Genomic DNA, 15,021 nt, shown 5'->3' with positions numbered 1-15,021 from the left:
CAGTGCGCCTGCACGCCGCTGTCTACGGCGCATGCGCCGTAGACAGCGGTGCCCGTTTTTGGGAAAATATCTCCTAAACCATATAGGTTTAGGAGATATTGCTTGGAGGCATTTTGAGGAAACAGAGTAGGGCTTATATGGGTGGTAGGGCTTATATTGCAGCCAACACCGACAATCACGCTAGGTCTTATTTTAGGGGAAACAGGGTAATAAGTGGTGGAAACATTAATTAAAGAGGAAGTAAACCCTGATGGGTTCCTCTTTGATTCCCTGCAAAGGTAAAGCATAATGGACTACTATGCATCGTCACTTACCTGACACAGGAGCCAGCGAAGTCACCGCTGTCCCCTGTAGTTCAGAGCGTCCATCTTCTTGGTGGGTCTCGCTGCTCCGGCGCTGTGATTCACCGTAACAGCTATGACGTCACTCCCACGCATGCACACGGGAGCCGACACTCGCGGCATATCGCCGCGATCTGCGGCTTACCCTGTGCGCCTGACATGCGTCACTATGACGTCACTCCCACGCATGCGTGTGCATGCGTGGGAGTGACGTCATAGCTGTTCCGGCATGCGCCGTAGACAGCGGTGGCTGTCTTCAGGTAAATATCTCCTAAACCGTATAGGTTTAGGAGATATTTCTTGGAGCCTTAATCTAGGCTTACCTGTAGGTCAAAGTGGTTTGTAAGGGTTTACAACCACTTTAACAGGACATGTTCATCGTTCAGAGTAGGTTGTGCCTACAAAATGGATAGATACAGATTTCAACGTGTCTACACATCCCCCCCCTTTAACAACCAATCAATGAACGTTTTCAGTTAAGCACATTGGTTACTTCAAGAGACCAGGGAAGACGGTAAAAAATACGACTTACAAAGTCACTTTGTTTTCTTCCTTGCCTTACACATATCACAATTTCGGAAGGGTGGGATTACACTTTATTATTATTTTCTCCTCTGCCATCTGTTCATTGAAAGTGCTTGCTTTCTGCATTACATTCTCTTTTTTTATTCTGTATTCGATATGATTTATTTTCAGCATCTTGGCAAGAAGTCATGTTTCACGACAGTAATAATAATAGTAATAATAATTCTAATAATAAAAAATAAAATAAAAACTGCACCTTTGTTATTCTGTTCTGAAAAGATTTCAGGACTTAACTGAGAAAAAAATAAAAATAAGATGATGAATTGAAATAAATTGCTCTTTGGAAATTTTATAAAGGCTGTTTTTTTGTGATGTGTTTCATACAATTTGGGGGGATTTTCTCGACCTCACCGCAGAGCCTGTGAAACGGCGGCAGACTTAATGAAAGGCTCCGGGACAGAAATAATAGGGACCGCGCCGGCTGGTGATAAAACTTGAGTCAGTAACAATAGTACATCCGTGCCAAGGAAACAAAGATAAAAGTAGGATGTTATAAATATCGATGTTTTATTACAATGTACATGGAAGTTACAAACAAACCATGATTATATGTGCTTTAAGTGATTTATTTATAGACAAATATATTATATCATGAAAGCTTGCTCTGCAGAGTTACAGAGTGCAGGTCCTGTAAATGCTAACAATCACTTCTAAGTTCTTCTGAGTCACCGGGGACAATGCATCATGGAGGGAAAGTGGAGACGTGAACTAAACATGGAACATTTAAAGAAGGGCAAACAATACAGTGTATTGGGACTGAACGTTGTTCAGGTAAAAACAGTTACAATTTTGCAAGTCCTCTATTACCCCCCCATTTGAAAGGTGGCAGTTGAAAGCTTTTGAGTGACATTTATAAAACTAGTCCCGGTCAAAAGACACTTTTTAGTTTATGTTAATTTTTTGCTTCCTCCAAAGTATATAATACGGCAATAGGAAATTGAAATATTTGTTCTAGAAAGGAGATACCACTGAAATACTGGAATTCAGAATTTTGCAATAATTCAAAGAACTGAGATATTCCAAAATCTTGGTTTATTTTAGAACTCACAGATTTTTATCTCAGAATTCTGAGTTCTTTTTTTTTTTGTATTTTCCTCCGGCTGTCTCTAGGCCCTTCCGTAAAAACAGAGAAGGTGTATTGTGTCCATCACACACCATACAGGCTTGCCTACAGTTCATGTAGGATGCTGTAATGTATTGGTGGATGGCGTCACTATGCAAGACTAGAAAAGTCTTTACCAGCATACCTGGTATAGTGATAATCTTGTCCTTTATTCACATACTCTTAGCCCTTGTACACACAGTCAGACATTCCAACAACAAAATCCGTCAGATTTTGTGCGAAACTGGTGTTGCATACACACGGTCGGACAAAGTTGTCAGAAAATCCGATCGTTCGTAACGCGATGACGTTATTTCGTTACGACGGGACTACGTTCAGGCTAGTAGCCAATAGCTTTGGTCTTGGAATTTGATCTTAGCATGCGTGGCACTTTGTCCGATCGGAATTTTCTACACACAATCGGACAAAGTCGGGTCGGATCATGTTGTCGGAAAGTTTTATAGCCCAGCTCTAAAACTTTGTCCGTCGGATATTCCGACGGAAACAGTCCGATGGAGCCCACACGCGGTCGGATTATCCAACAACATGGTTCGATCGGACATTTTCCTTTGGAATGTCCGACCGTGTGTACAAGGGCTTAGGCATGTGGCTTCACGTGAATAAAAGACAAGATTAGCACTATGCCAAGGTGTGCTGGCAAAGATCCTTATTTGTCTGCCATAGAAAAGGCCCAATCTACGGGGGCCATACCCTGTTTCCCCTAAAATAAGACCTAGTGTGATTGTCGGTGATAGCTGCAATAAAAGCCCTACCCCCCCAAATAAGCCCTAGTTAAAGTCCTTGTAGGTCTTCTTTTCAGGGTAGGGCTTATTTTTGAGGAAACAGAGTAGGGCTTATTTGGGTGGTAGGGCTTATATTGCAGCCAACACCGACAATCACGCTAGGTCTTATTTTAGGGGAAACAGGGTAATAAGTGGTGGAAACATTAATTAAAGAGGAAGTAAACCCTGATGGGTTCCTCTTTGATTCCCTGCAAAGGTAAAGCATAATGGACTACTATGCATCGTCACTTACCTGACACAGGAGCCAGCGAAGTCACCGCTGTCCCCTGTAGTTCAGAGCGTCCATCTTCTTGGTGGGTCTCGCTGCTCCGTTGCTGTGATTCACCGGAACAGCGATGGCGTCACTCCCACGCATGCACACGGGAGCCGACACTCGCGGCATATCGCCACGATCTGCGGCTTACCCAGTGCACCTGTGCGCCGCTGTCTACGGCGCATGCGCCGTAGACAGCGGTGGCTGTCTTCAGGTAAATATCTCCTAAACCGTATAGGTTTAGGAGATATTTCTTGGAGCCTTAATCTAGGCTTACCTGTAGGTCAAAGTGGTTTGTAAGGGTTAACAACCACTTTAACGCTTAGCAGTATTTCCAGTTTGGTGGCTGTTTCCCCCACCCATGACGTTCTGGGGGACATCTTTTAATTTTTGTCAAGCCTAATGCTCACTTGTGTAGGTTTTATTGTTTTGTCAGTTGGTGAATTAGAAGAATTGCTGATTTTTTTTTTTATACCTGCAGCTAGTCACCCAGTTTCTATGTATGTCCCCTAGTGTTCCAGTGGAAAATAGAGGTATTGTTTATGACAACCAGTAAATGTCCCTATGGAAGTGAAAGGGAAAAGTTTCTATTTGCAAGCCTGCTTCATTCATTGGAAGGAAAAGTGCTGTCATCTCTGAATAAATTACCTGAGCACTTCCACATCTGCAATGACATGATACTCACAGTAGATTGGTAATTCAAGGACAAGAAAAATTTGCACCTCCCCTCGTAATAGCAAAATAACGATCCTAAAGGAACAGCTAGTATATGTTTTACTTATAAATAAGAGTTTCCATGACAACTATTCAATGCCCATTTTGCCCCCTTGATACATTCCATTGGTTTAAACTCTTTGGTTTATTTCTCTATAATAAAGATATTCTGTACAGCTCATAGTGTTCATTATAATAATGTATGGATACAGCACTGGAAAAAGTATACACCTTCATATTACAGTTGTATCTGTTTTCCACACCGGGAATGCGTTAAATATTGAACTGGGTGAGGCTGGCACTTACAGGCTACAGCCGGCCTTTCCTTCCCAGGATGTCAAGGCGCCCCCGACTCAGGACTGCCATAGCAGAAGCTCCAAAGGTCTCTGATAAAATTACACAGGATGTCTTAAATTAAAAATAGACAGAGGTGGAAAAAAAAAAAAAAAAAGCAGCATGGTTTAAACTCTGCAGAATGGAAGCCAATTGAACTCTTTTTTGTGTGACATTTAAAGGTAAAAACTCTTTATGGAGAAACAATGTGACAAGCTACAAAGTGCGGAGCGACCAAATCGATAATAGGAATTAAGTTTGGTAAGTAAATTGCAACGTTTTTTTTTCCTTCTTCCATCAGGAATTAAATCTGTGGAATACTTGCATGTGGTGGAGGTATTTCCACTGTCGTTATTACTACCCAAAGCAAGAGGAAACCATCCATTGGTTGAATTTGGGTTATTCTGATTAAAGGGCACCTCCAGTGCAAACAGCAACATACATAACTGATAGACTAATACAAGTGTTTTACCTGACCACAGATTGTAAATAAATGCACAGTTTATTGGCACCCCCCCCCCCCCCACACCCCTGCTCCATTACATGGCTGCATAGGAAGAGTGGACCACATTTTAGAGCCTGTATGTAACACTTCCCCACTTAGTAAAGTCCACTTAGTCTTAGAGGAATATGGGGCTGCTTAGTGCTCAATGCACATGTACTTGGTGTTGGTTGTCCTTCTTATGCTGTGCTTGCTGTACACCAGGGATATGCAATTAGCGGACCTCCAGCTGTTGCAAAACTACAAGTCCCATCATGCCTCTGCCTCTGGGTGTCATGCTTGTGGCTGTCAGAGTCTCGCTATGCCTCATGGGAATTGTAGTTCTACAACAGCTGGAGGTCTGCTAATTGCATATCCCTGCTGTACAGGCTTGTAGTAATGAAAGTAGAGTGGGGTATGTGTATTACCTTACAATCTTTTGACAGGTTGTAGACGTTTTATGTATGTATGTCTATATATATATATATATATACAGTATATATTATATAGTTATGTATGCAACTCTTTGGCTAGAGCTGACCTTTAGCGGCTTGCATTATATAGTTGAGTATGCTCTGGAGTTATTATATCCATGGGTTGACGATGGTCTTTTCCTGCAGAGTGTGGTGTTCATGTGTGCGCAGCCACTCCCTAGGAGTGCGCAGAACGGCATGACCTGCAGCAAGCTTTACTATAATACCAGTGACTGCACAGGTTTACTTTGATGGCCAGGCCACAGTTAGTGCCAGCCTGGTCCTGACAGCTGTCATCTGTAAGAAGAGCAGAGAGAAGAGGGCAGATTAGAATACAATACACACAGCTCCAATATCTTATCTATTCATGTACTTAGCACTTAGGCCCCTTTCACACGGGGCAGATCAGTGCTGATCCGCCCCGTGGATGTCCGCTTGCTCAGCGGGGATCGCCGGAGCGATCTCCGCTGAGCAGAAGATGACGGGTCCGTCTCTGCACACTGCGCAGGGACAGACCTGTCACAGCGCCGCTCTCCCCTATGGGAGATTGGATGACGACGGACTGCAGTGTCCGTCCTCACCCGATCCAATCCGATGACGGATGGAAAAATAGCTTTTTCCTCCGTCACACTTTTTCGGATCGGAGCGGGTCGGATGTAAGCGGACATGTCACCGCCTATGGAGCATCCGTTCAGGTCCGCCTGAAAAACTGACAGGCGGGCCTGAACGGATCATTCGTGTGAAAGGGGCCTTACAGTGTTAACATTAGACAATATGAAAATAAAATTGGGATATTCACCCCATGTTTGTGTTGGTCTCTTCTAGGACTTCTATATTCTCCTACCACCCAAAAAAATAACTGGATGCTGAATAAAGTTTGTATGCGGATGGTAAACACTCCTCCAACAGGGACAGAGACTAGCCATTTTGCTGAGGAACAAGGCAGAGGATTGCCCCGAGTCTCAGTGTTATCACTGATATAGTAAAAAAAAAAAAAAAGCTAGCAGTTCCATTTTGTTTGTGTGTGACAGGTCCCCTTTAAAGCGGAAGTAAACCCAACGATTTAATAGTTCCAAAAAACAGTTACATTCCCAGCATGCCGGAAATGCTAACTGTCACATTGGTTGTGCTCTCAACCAGTCACACCATCCAATGGCTGGAGTCATTACTGATCACATGTGCAGCATCATGGCAGTTGAAGATTAAACAGAGGCCAAGATGGCAGCTTCCATGGCTGAAAATAATAGGAGGGTTTACTTCCACTTTAATAAGTTCTTAGAGCTGGAAGAGAAGATTGTCTAGTAATAGTTACCTAATGCTGCCATCTAGTGTCGGAGGTTATTCTTACCTGGAGGATCTGTTGGGCAAGGCTGCAAGTCGCACGTCTGCTTCCCAACCGGTTTAACCAGCAGATCGCAGCCACGAACAATGTCTCTTCCTTGGAAGCACTTCACATCCCGCATCCGGACTCCAACTCCACATGTTTTGCTGCACTGTAATGCCACGGGTATAAAGGATACAGTCAGCAGTAATACAACATAGTTATTTACTGACACTGGAAATCTGGAGCTTAATATTGGGAAGAAAATATTTAATAGGTGGTAAACAAGCAACACAATGCTGCCTGCTTTAACCCCTTAAATTGTTGTACTGCACAAGGTTGCAGGGCACTTGAAAAGAAAAAAAAAAGTATAGGAGTAAAACTTTATATTTCCAAAAAGGGTTAAAAACACTTACAAAAGGGTGGATGGGTAGAAGCATATCATATTAGTAATATGGCAAGTGGTCTGGCGTTCTGGTAGCCCCAAGGAGTCTTAAGCCCCATACACACTATCAGATTTTCTGCTGATTTTTTTCCTTCAGATTTACCAAAACCATGTAGTGCAAGGGCCGGCCTGATTGCATACAAATTGAAACTCTTAGCCCTTGTACACACGATCGGAGATTCCGACGGAATGTGTCTGATCAGACCATTTTGTCGGAAATTCCGACTGTGTGTGGTCTACATCGGACATCGGAGCATTTTGTCTGAAAATTTTACCAACAAGTTGGAAAACTTGGTCCGTCGGATACTCCGACGGACCAAGTTTTCCAACTTGTTGGTAAAATTTTCCGACAAAATGCTCCGATCGGACATACTCCGATCATGTGTAGAGAATTCCGATCGGACAAAGTGCCACGCATGCTCAGATCAAATTCCTACATCAAAGCTATTGGCTAATAGTGTGAATGTAGTCCCATCGTAATGAAATAGCATCATCATGTTCTGAACGATTGGATTTTCCAACAACTTTGTCCGACCGTGTGTATGCAACACAAGTTTCGGACAAAATCCGATGGACAAAATCCGACGGATTTGGTTGTCGGAATCTTCGACCGTGTGTACAAGGGCTAAAGGTTTGACCTCATATTATATGGTTTTGGTAAATCTGAAGGAAAAACTCAGCAGAAAAACTGATAGTGTGTATGGGGCTTTAGTGATATCCGCAGGTGTGATTCTATGGCAGCATATTCTGAAGTGGCCAACAGATGAAAGCCACAACTCTCCTGGATACTGGGAAGACAGCTAGGCTGTCTGAGACAGCATGGAAGCCGAATCGAGGAAGTGATGTCAGCAGGAAGAGACCAGCAACCAGCTAATATGATGTGCTTCTACCCAGCCACCCTTTTGTAAGTGTTTTTAACCCTTTTGGAAAATATAACATTTTACTTGTGCACTTAGAGGCACCTTTTTTTCTTTTCATTTTACTTTCAGAGTTTGCTTCTCTCTTCAAGGGCTGCCGAAAGACCCTCTTCTATTTCTACATAGACTGATATCTGCTTGGTTTGTTACTCGGAGCACCCTTATACACACTTTTATCTTGCAGGGCAATTGCAGAATGGCCTCAATCACTTGAACGGATCATGCTTTGCAGGTGCTACACCCGCCAGCCATGGCATGGTGTATAACTCCTGCAGCTGCGGCATGTGTACACAGCACTACAGAGGAGGCATCGGCTTATGTGGCTTCTGCTTCCTGCTACAGCTACAACTTTACAAGTAGTCCTTTCTGCATTGCACTCTGAAGCTCTGAGATGGTGGGTCAGCAAGCCCAGACCGTGATCTACCAGTCACCTGTCCGCAATCTACTGGTTGCTGGCCCCCGCTTTAGAAAGACCAAATTCCCTTGAAAATCAAGGAGAAAGGGTAAGGAAGGAAAGACCTTGACGGGGAGGGAGGGAGGGAGGAAGAAGAGGAGGGAGAGGGAGGAAATTAAGGGAGGAAAGAAAGGGAGGGGAGGGAAGGGAAAGGGGAAAGGAAAGAAGGGAAAAAAGATAAAGAAACATTTTTATGGCCTACAGAGGTGCCAGACAAAGTTTCAGTATAAGATATACTCCCCCCCCCCCCCCCCTTTTTTGAATGAATATGTGAAAAGGTATCTATGCGATAAAACAAATATGACTTCTATGCTTGTATGTACCTGTATTCGTTTGAACTTTTCTAAAATTGTGTAATATCTTACAATAATTTACAATAATCCTCCAGCAGACTGGCCCGATTTGTGCTTCTGGGAGCCAAAATCTCCATAGCCAGGAACTGGAAGGAACCAGGAGTTTCTTTTACAATAGCCAAGAGAAAGATCTCCTGGGTAATGTCTCAGGAGAGGCTGGCCAGTCTGCTGGAAGACTCCTCTGATAGATTTATAGCCACCTTGGGAGCCCTGGGCCCGATTAATGGGTCTATCCAACTTTCCATATGTTTGAGTTCCTCTTATTGAATCGTGTGTGAGTAGTGATGCCCCCCCCCCCTTCCCTTCCTCCCCTCTGTCCCCCTTTTTCTTTTTTCCTTTTCTCGCGTTTTGTCTCTACTTTTCCTCTCTCTATCTCTTCTCCGTGTTAAGGTTAGTCCGGAAAGGACTATAATTATTTGTAAACGTCTCATAGGCAATGCTTGATGGTCAGCATTAAGAGTCCTCTGAGAATTTCTATCGTATTTTCTTTTCAAATGTTTTTATTGAGATTTTTAGCAGAGTTAGTTACAACAAGGGTTACAAAACAAAAAAAAAATAATATATAGTAATAAAAGTAACATAACACAGTATAATGTAGTGACAGGGTTTTCTCAGCATAATATAGCATAGAAACAAATAATCCACAATAAAGAATAAAGTAGTATTCCTAAGTATCTAATATTCATAGTCATAAAGGGACTCTAACAAGAGTAAGTCTCTTAGAATTTGTATAATAAAGTCCGTAATATAATTATTGTAAGATTTATAAATAGCGATATGGATAATGGCCACTTCTGGACCCCAAGACACCCCTCACAGGGATCTATCTGTGTCTTGGAGTACCTAGGCCAACATCCTAAAGGAAATTCAAACACAGTAGTTATCTTTTATGAAGGAAAATAAAGATCTATTCTTACTCCGCAGCTCAATTCAGATAAACAAATATGTGATATATTTGTCACTTTGCTATGAAATTATTTTTAAAGCCATCCAAAAAAAAAAAATATTAAAACGCACAGGAGTTCTTTCTTCTATATGATTAAAGAATCAGCATTATCTAAATTGTGGAAGTATAATTTTTGTACCATGTACTCCAAGGTTCCCATAGTTGTTGTTCCTTAATATATAGGGATTTGTCATTAGGAAATAACAATTCATAGGAGTGGTGGAGTTGGGTTAATTCTATAACTTCTGTTATAGTAGGAAGAGAGTCAGTTTTCCATTTTCTAGTTATGGATAGTCTCGCAGCTAAAAGTATATGTGTTACTACTTTACGATATTGTTTGGGAATCGTATGTAAATTCATATTCAGAATGGCTAGTTCTGGTGAAAGTTGAAGGACAATACCTGTTACGGAAGTGAGTAAATGGGAGATTGCCTGCCAGTAGTTATGTAAGCTTGGGCAGTCCCACATAATATGAAATAGGGTCCCCAATTGGGTACAATTTCTCCAGCAATTAGGTGACGAGTTCCCCTTGAATTTTGCTAGGATATGTGGAGTCAGGTATTGTCTTTGAACAATTTTTTGTGCCAGTTCCCATAGTGTAACACATGCAGTGGCCCTATATATGCTTCGTAGGGAAGCCATCCATTGTTTAATTGAAAAGTCTTGCCCCAAATCTTGTTCCCATTTAAGGAAGGAAGGTAGTTTGCTGGGTATGTTTTTTTCCCCTAGAATTGGGTATATTGTAGCTACTCCTTTCTGTGAGGTGGCATGGTTATTGAGGAAAGACCATATTTTAATCGGGATTGAAGCTCTGAGTTGTGGATTGTGTAGCAGACACTTTTCTATTTGAATATATGTAGATCGCTCAGAATTCGGAAGCTGTAATTCATTACTTAACTGAGAAAAAGACTTTAATGAGCCCTGTTGGAAGAAGGAACCAAGTTTGATATCCCCACCCAAATTCCAGTCGTGTATTTGTACGCCAGGAATTAATGTTGGTATAATTGTTAGAGGAGGGTTTAACACCGTGATTGGAGTTTTATCCCATTTGTATGTGATGATTCTCTGCCAAGAGTGTAGCGTCGCTTTCACCGTTGGTGGGTATTGAGCTGTAATTGTGGACTTAATTTTCCTACTAAGTAACCAGAATTGCATATTAGGCTGTCGTGTGATGTCTTTCTCAATTTGTCCCCATAAAGTTTTAGGAGTAGGCAAGAACCATTCTTGCAATTGGGTCAAAAGAGTTGCGTCATAATAATCCTGTAGATCAGGTACAGTCGCACCACCTATATTTCTATGTTTAATTAGTATATGGTATGCGCAACGGGATTTTTTGCCATTCCATAGATATTTTCCCAAACTGCTTTGTAAGGATTTAAAGTAGTATTTAGGGATACATATTGGAAGGGACCTGAGTTGATATAATAATTTTGGTAAGGTCATCATTTTGAAAGCTGCCAGGCGACCAGCCCATGTAAATTCGAATTTTCGAAGTGTTGTCAGATCTGTTTCAAAATGTTTCTTAAATGGTAAAAAGTTTGTTTTAAATAACTGTTTTGTTTTGTTAGTGAGAGTGATTCCTAAATAAGAAATCCCCTCTTCTTTCCAGTGGTAGGGGTATTTATTAGACAATAACTGCCTGGTTGTGTTATCTAATCCTAGGTCTAAAATATTGGACTTAGTTTCATTGATTTTATAATACGATGCTGCTCCAAATGTCGTTAGTATATTTTGGAGATTCGGGAGAGATGAAATAGGATCAGACACTATAAGCACTATGTCATCTGCGAACAGACTTATTTTATTATCTATTTGCCCAATTTTTATACCAGATAGTTTTGTGTCAGATCGTATACGTTCTGCTAGAGGTTCGATGGCTAAATTAAATATTAAAGGAGATAAGGGGCAACCTTGTCGTGTTCCATTCGAGATGCCAAAGGGCCTAGACATCATATCATTTGTGTATACTCTCGCTGAGGGGCCCTTATACAGTGCAAAAATTGCCGATAAAATATTTCCATGAAAGCTGAATTTTAAAAGCACTGACTGTAAATAACCCCAATGGACCCTATCAAACGCCTTCTCTGCATCCAAAGAAAGGAGCAGAGAAGGCGTTTGATGTCTCTCAGTGAAGTGTATAATATCAATCAGACGTCTTGTTGCATCTGAAGATTGTCGACCTTTAGTAAAGCCAGATTGATCTTTGTGAATGAGGTCTGGTATGTAGTTCATCAGTCGATTCGCTATTGCTTTGGCGTATATTTTGATGTCAATGTTCAATAATGAAATCGGTCTGAAATTTTGGGGAGCATTGGGATCTCTGCCTGGTTTCGGCAGTGTTATGATCAAGGCCTGAAGCATCTCAGCCGGAAATTCTGATTTGGATGCCACTTAAAAAGTGAGCATAAGTGGGGAGCCAGTATATCTCGAAGTAATTTATAGTATTCTCCTATCATTCCATCTGGGCCCGGAGATTTATTGTTGGGCAGGGAGTCTATAGTTCTAGCAATTTCTTCCACTGAAAATGGGACGTTAAGATCAGAGATTTGATCAGTAGTTAATGATGGGAGACTAATAGTATCTAAGAAATCACGTATTATCTTTGGGGTAGGTGTGGGAGTTTGAGAATCATCTTTAAGATTGTAAAGGGAGCTATAATAACAGCTAAATGCATTCGCTATGTCTTGGGGGTCTTGCAATTTTTCCCTAGTAATAGGGTGGTATAGATATGGAATCTTTGATTTGGAATATCTGCCTTTGATCCGAAGTGCCATGTTTTTTCCTGCTTTGTTGCTAGTATGGTAATATTTAGCTTTAAGTTTTCTAGTATGTTTTTCAAATGTATCCAATAAAGTCGTTCTGAGTTCCTGTCGTAATATTTGTAGTTTAGTTTTCAGTTGTTGTGATGGGTGAGATTGGTTTTGGGAATCTAATGTTTTAATGTCAGCAGTAAGTTTCTCAATGAGTTTCGTTTTATTTTTCCTGAATTGAGCATTCAGTTGCATTAGGATTCCCCTACTAAATGCTTTATGAGCACCCCATAGGGTGGCGGAGTCTGACACCGATCCCACATTATATTTAAAGAATTCAGTTATCTGGTTTTGTATAGCTGTAGCATAGGTAGGCATTTTGATAAGATATGCATTTGTTCTCCATAGAAAATGGGTCGTTTGAGAGTGTTTAGGTAGAATAGTCATACTAATTGGGGCATGATCAGTCCAAGTGATGGGTGCAATGTCAGACTCCCTCACCCGCTGCAATAACCACTTATCCGTAAAAATATAATCGATACGAGTATAGGTATTATGTACCAGGGAATGATATGTGTATTCACGATCTCCAGGATGATGGCATCTCCATACATCATAGAGATCGCTTTTATTCAAAAAAATTTTAAGTGCACAGTTGGTTCTGGTTTTGGGATTAGAAGTGTCTAGTTCTTGTTCATGTATTGTGTTGAAGTCTCCACAAATTATTAAGGCACCTTTTCGGCATTTTTCTATCGTATTTTCTATCCAGCAGATGAGCCGCTGAATATTTAATGGGCTGATAAGCTGGCTGGACAGGTGAGCCCTGGTATTGGACAGACACTTTTCTTTTTTCATAAAATTGGGGCGCCAGCCTAGCCCCGACTCAGTGTGATCCCATTTGGGGTGCCGGGGGATCTAGGCGGGCGACCCGTTCTTCTTCACTCCCAGTAGTCAAGCTAGTCCTTACCAGACATACCTGATTGTTAAGCCGTACGGCTGCCCTACAGTCCAGGGACTGATTAAACCGGTGTATACTTAATGCCTGTACTGTATTACATATTTTCCATGCTTTTTATGTACAAATGAGACGATAACTTGTCAATGTTTACTATATGGATGCTATTCTGTAACAAATAAAAACTTTTGAAAGTAAAATAATTTACAATAAAATTTGAATTGATAAAAAAATAAAATCAAGGATATTGGAAACAGTGCATATCTATAATAAAGCAAGTACTTTGTGTTCATATATTGTAAACTATATACATTATTAGTATTCTTTCCCTAAGATGTTTTCTGCAGAGCCACAAAGCGACCCTCCTGCAGGCTAGAATCCTCCGATGCCGGAATGTACTGGGGATTTTGGTACAATGGTGTAGTGTGACGAGACTTGCAGCAGTGATGGCCTCTGTCTCTCCTCACCCCACAGTACAAAAGAGCGGCTACAGGCACCATACATGTCCACACTATAGACTGAATTGTTCCTTCGCTGCTTCGTGCCTGAATCCGCTTTCTAGAAACTATTTTTCAGATTCTGCTCCAACTACAGCCCTTCAACATCTATCCATGATCTAAAAGTTCCAGCAGGAAGAAGGCAGAGCCAGCCAGGGCTTGCGGTTCTCTACAGCTGGTACAATTCTGTTAGCCCTTGTACACACGGTCGGATATTCCGATGGAAAATGTCCGATCGGACCGCGTTGTCGGATAATCCCACCATGTGTGGGCTCCATCGGACTGTTTCCATCGGAATATCCGACCGACAAAGTTTTAGAGCTGGGCGGTAAAATTTTCCGACAACATGATCCGATCGGACTTTGTCCAATCATTTGTAGAGAATTCCGATCGGACAAAGTGCCACACATGCTCAGATCAAATTTCTAGACCAAAGCTATTGGCTACTAGCCTGAACGTAGTCCCGTCGTAATGAAAAAACGTCATCACGTTCTGAACGATCGGATTTTAAGACAACTTTGTCCAACTGTGTGTATGCAACACCAGTTTCGGGCAAAATCCATCAGACAAAATCCGACGGATTTGGTTGTCGGAATGTCCGACCGTGTGTACAAGGGCTAAGTCAAACACACCGCAAAAAAAAAGAGAGACTTTTTGCATGGCCATGCCAGCTAACCCAAATCAATTTCATAATAAACGACTGTAAATGAAAATTCTGCTTTTTTTTAGAGGCTTTTTGTAATTTTGAAACAATTATACAAATAACACAAATCATACGTGGTTAAGAGCACATCCCAAAACACAAACCGCACGGTGTCTGGGTTTTGGCAGCTGAAGTCCCTTGGGGCAGGCCTGGCTAGGCACTGGATATGCAGTAAATCTTTAACTGGCACCAACAGACCAAATCTAATCACCTTTTGGCAGCTGTGTGCACCTAATCCCTAAAGATGCATGTGCATGTGACCTGAACATGTCTTTTGCCTCGGGGTAGGAAAGGTCAAGAGTTTTCCTACCTCAGACCAAGGGGTGGTGTACCACTTGAAACACGGCCGCTCAAAGCAGGTGCTCTCCTCTGCTGGCTTTTTGGCAGCGTCGCAGTCTGATGGATTGCGGGTTTTCACTTTGCCGTTGGCCACCTCCAGGCACTGGACAACTCGCTGCTTGGACCCCCTGCCACAGGTCGTGTTACACTATAGGGAATAAATATAGTGAGAATAAAAAAATGTTGAGTGTGTTATTAGAATTAATAAAGGGTGTTAAAGCAAAATCGTTTACTGTATTGTATATACATTGATAAC

At 41.7% G+C, this 15,021-nt stretch overlaps 1 protein-coding gene across 2 annotated transcripts in view; it reads right to left on the bottom strand.

Annotated features, from left to right (window-relative positions):
• Positions 1–1,414: 1,414 nt before the first annotated feature.
• The window catches only part of ADAMTSL2 (ADAMTS like 2), a 151,455-nt gene continuing 137,848 nt past the window's right edge, over positions 1,415–15,021 (bottom strand). For both annotated transcript variants that reach the window (XM_077468187.1, XM_077468188.1), the window contains 3 exons: positions 14,737–14,913; positions 6,434–6,578; positions 1,415–5,382 (listed from right to left, as the gene is read on the bottom strand). In XM_077468187.1, coding sequence (XP_077324313.1) covers positions 5,264–5,382; positions 6,434–6,578; positions 14,737–14,913 — 441 coding nt within the window. In that variant the 3' untranslated portion in view covers positions 1,415–5,263. The remainder of the gene's footprint in view (positions 5,383–6,433; positions 6,579–14,736; positions 14,914–15,021) is intronic.

The sequence above is a fragment of the Lithobates pipiens genome, unplaced genomic scaffold, assembly GCF_037356315.1.
Source record: "Lithobates pipiens isolate NorthernLeopardFrog02 unplaced genomic scaffold, aLitPip1_a1.2 Scaffold_11, whole genome shotgun sequence".
Classification (NCBI taxonomy): domain Eukaryota; kingdom Metazoa; phylum Chordata; class Amphibia; order Anura; family Ranidae; genus Lithobates; species Lithobates pipiens.
This window is presented reverse-complemented; position numbering and strand designations above follow the sequence as displayed.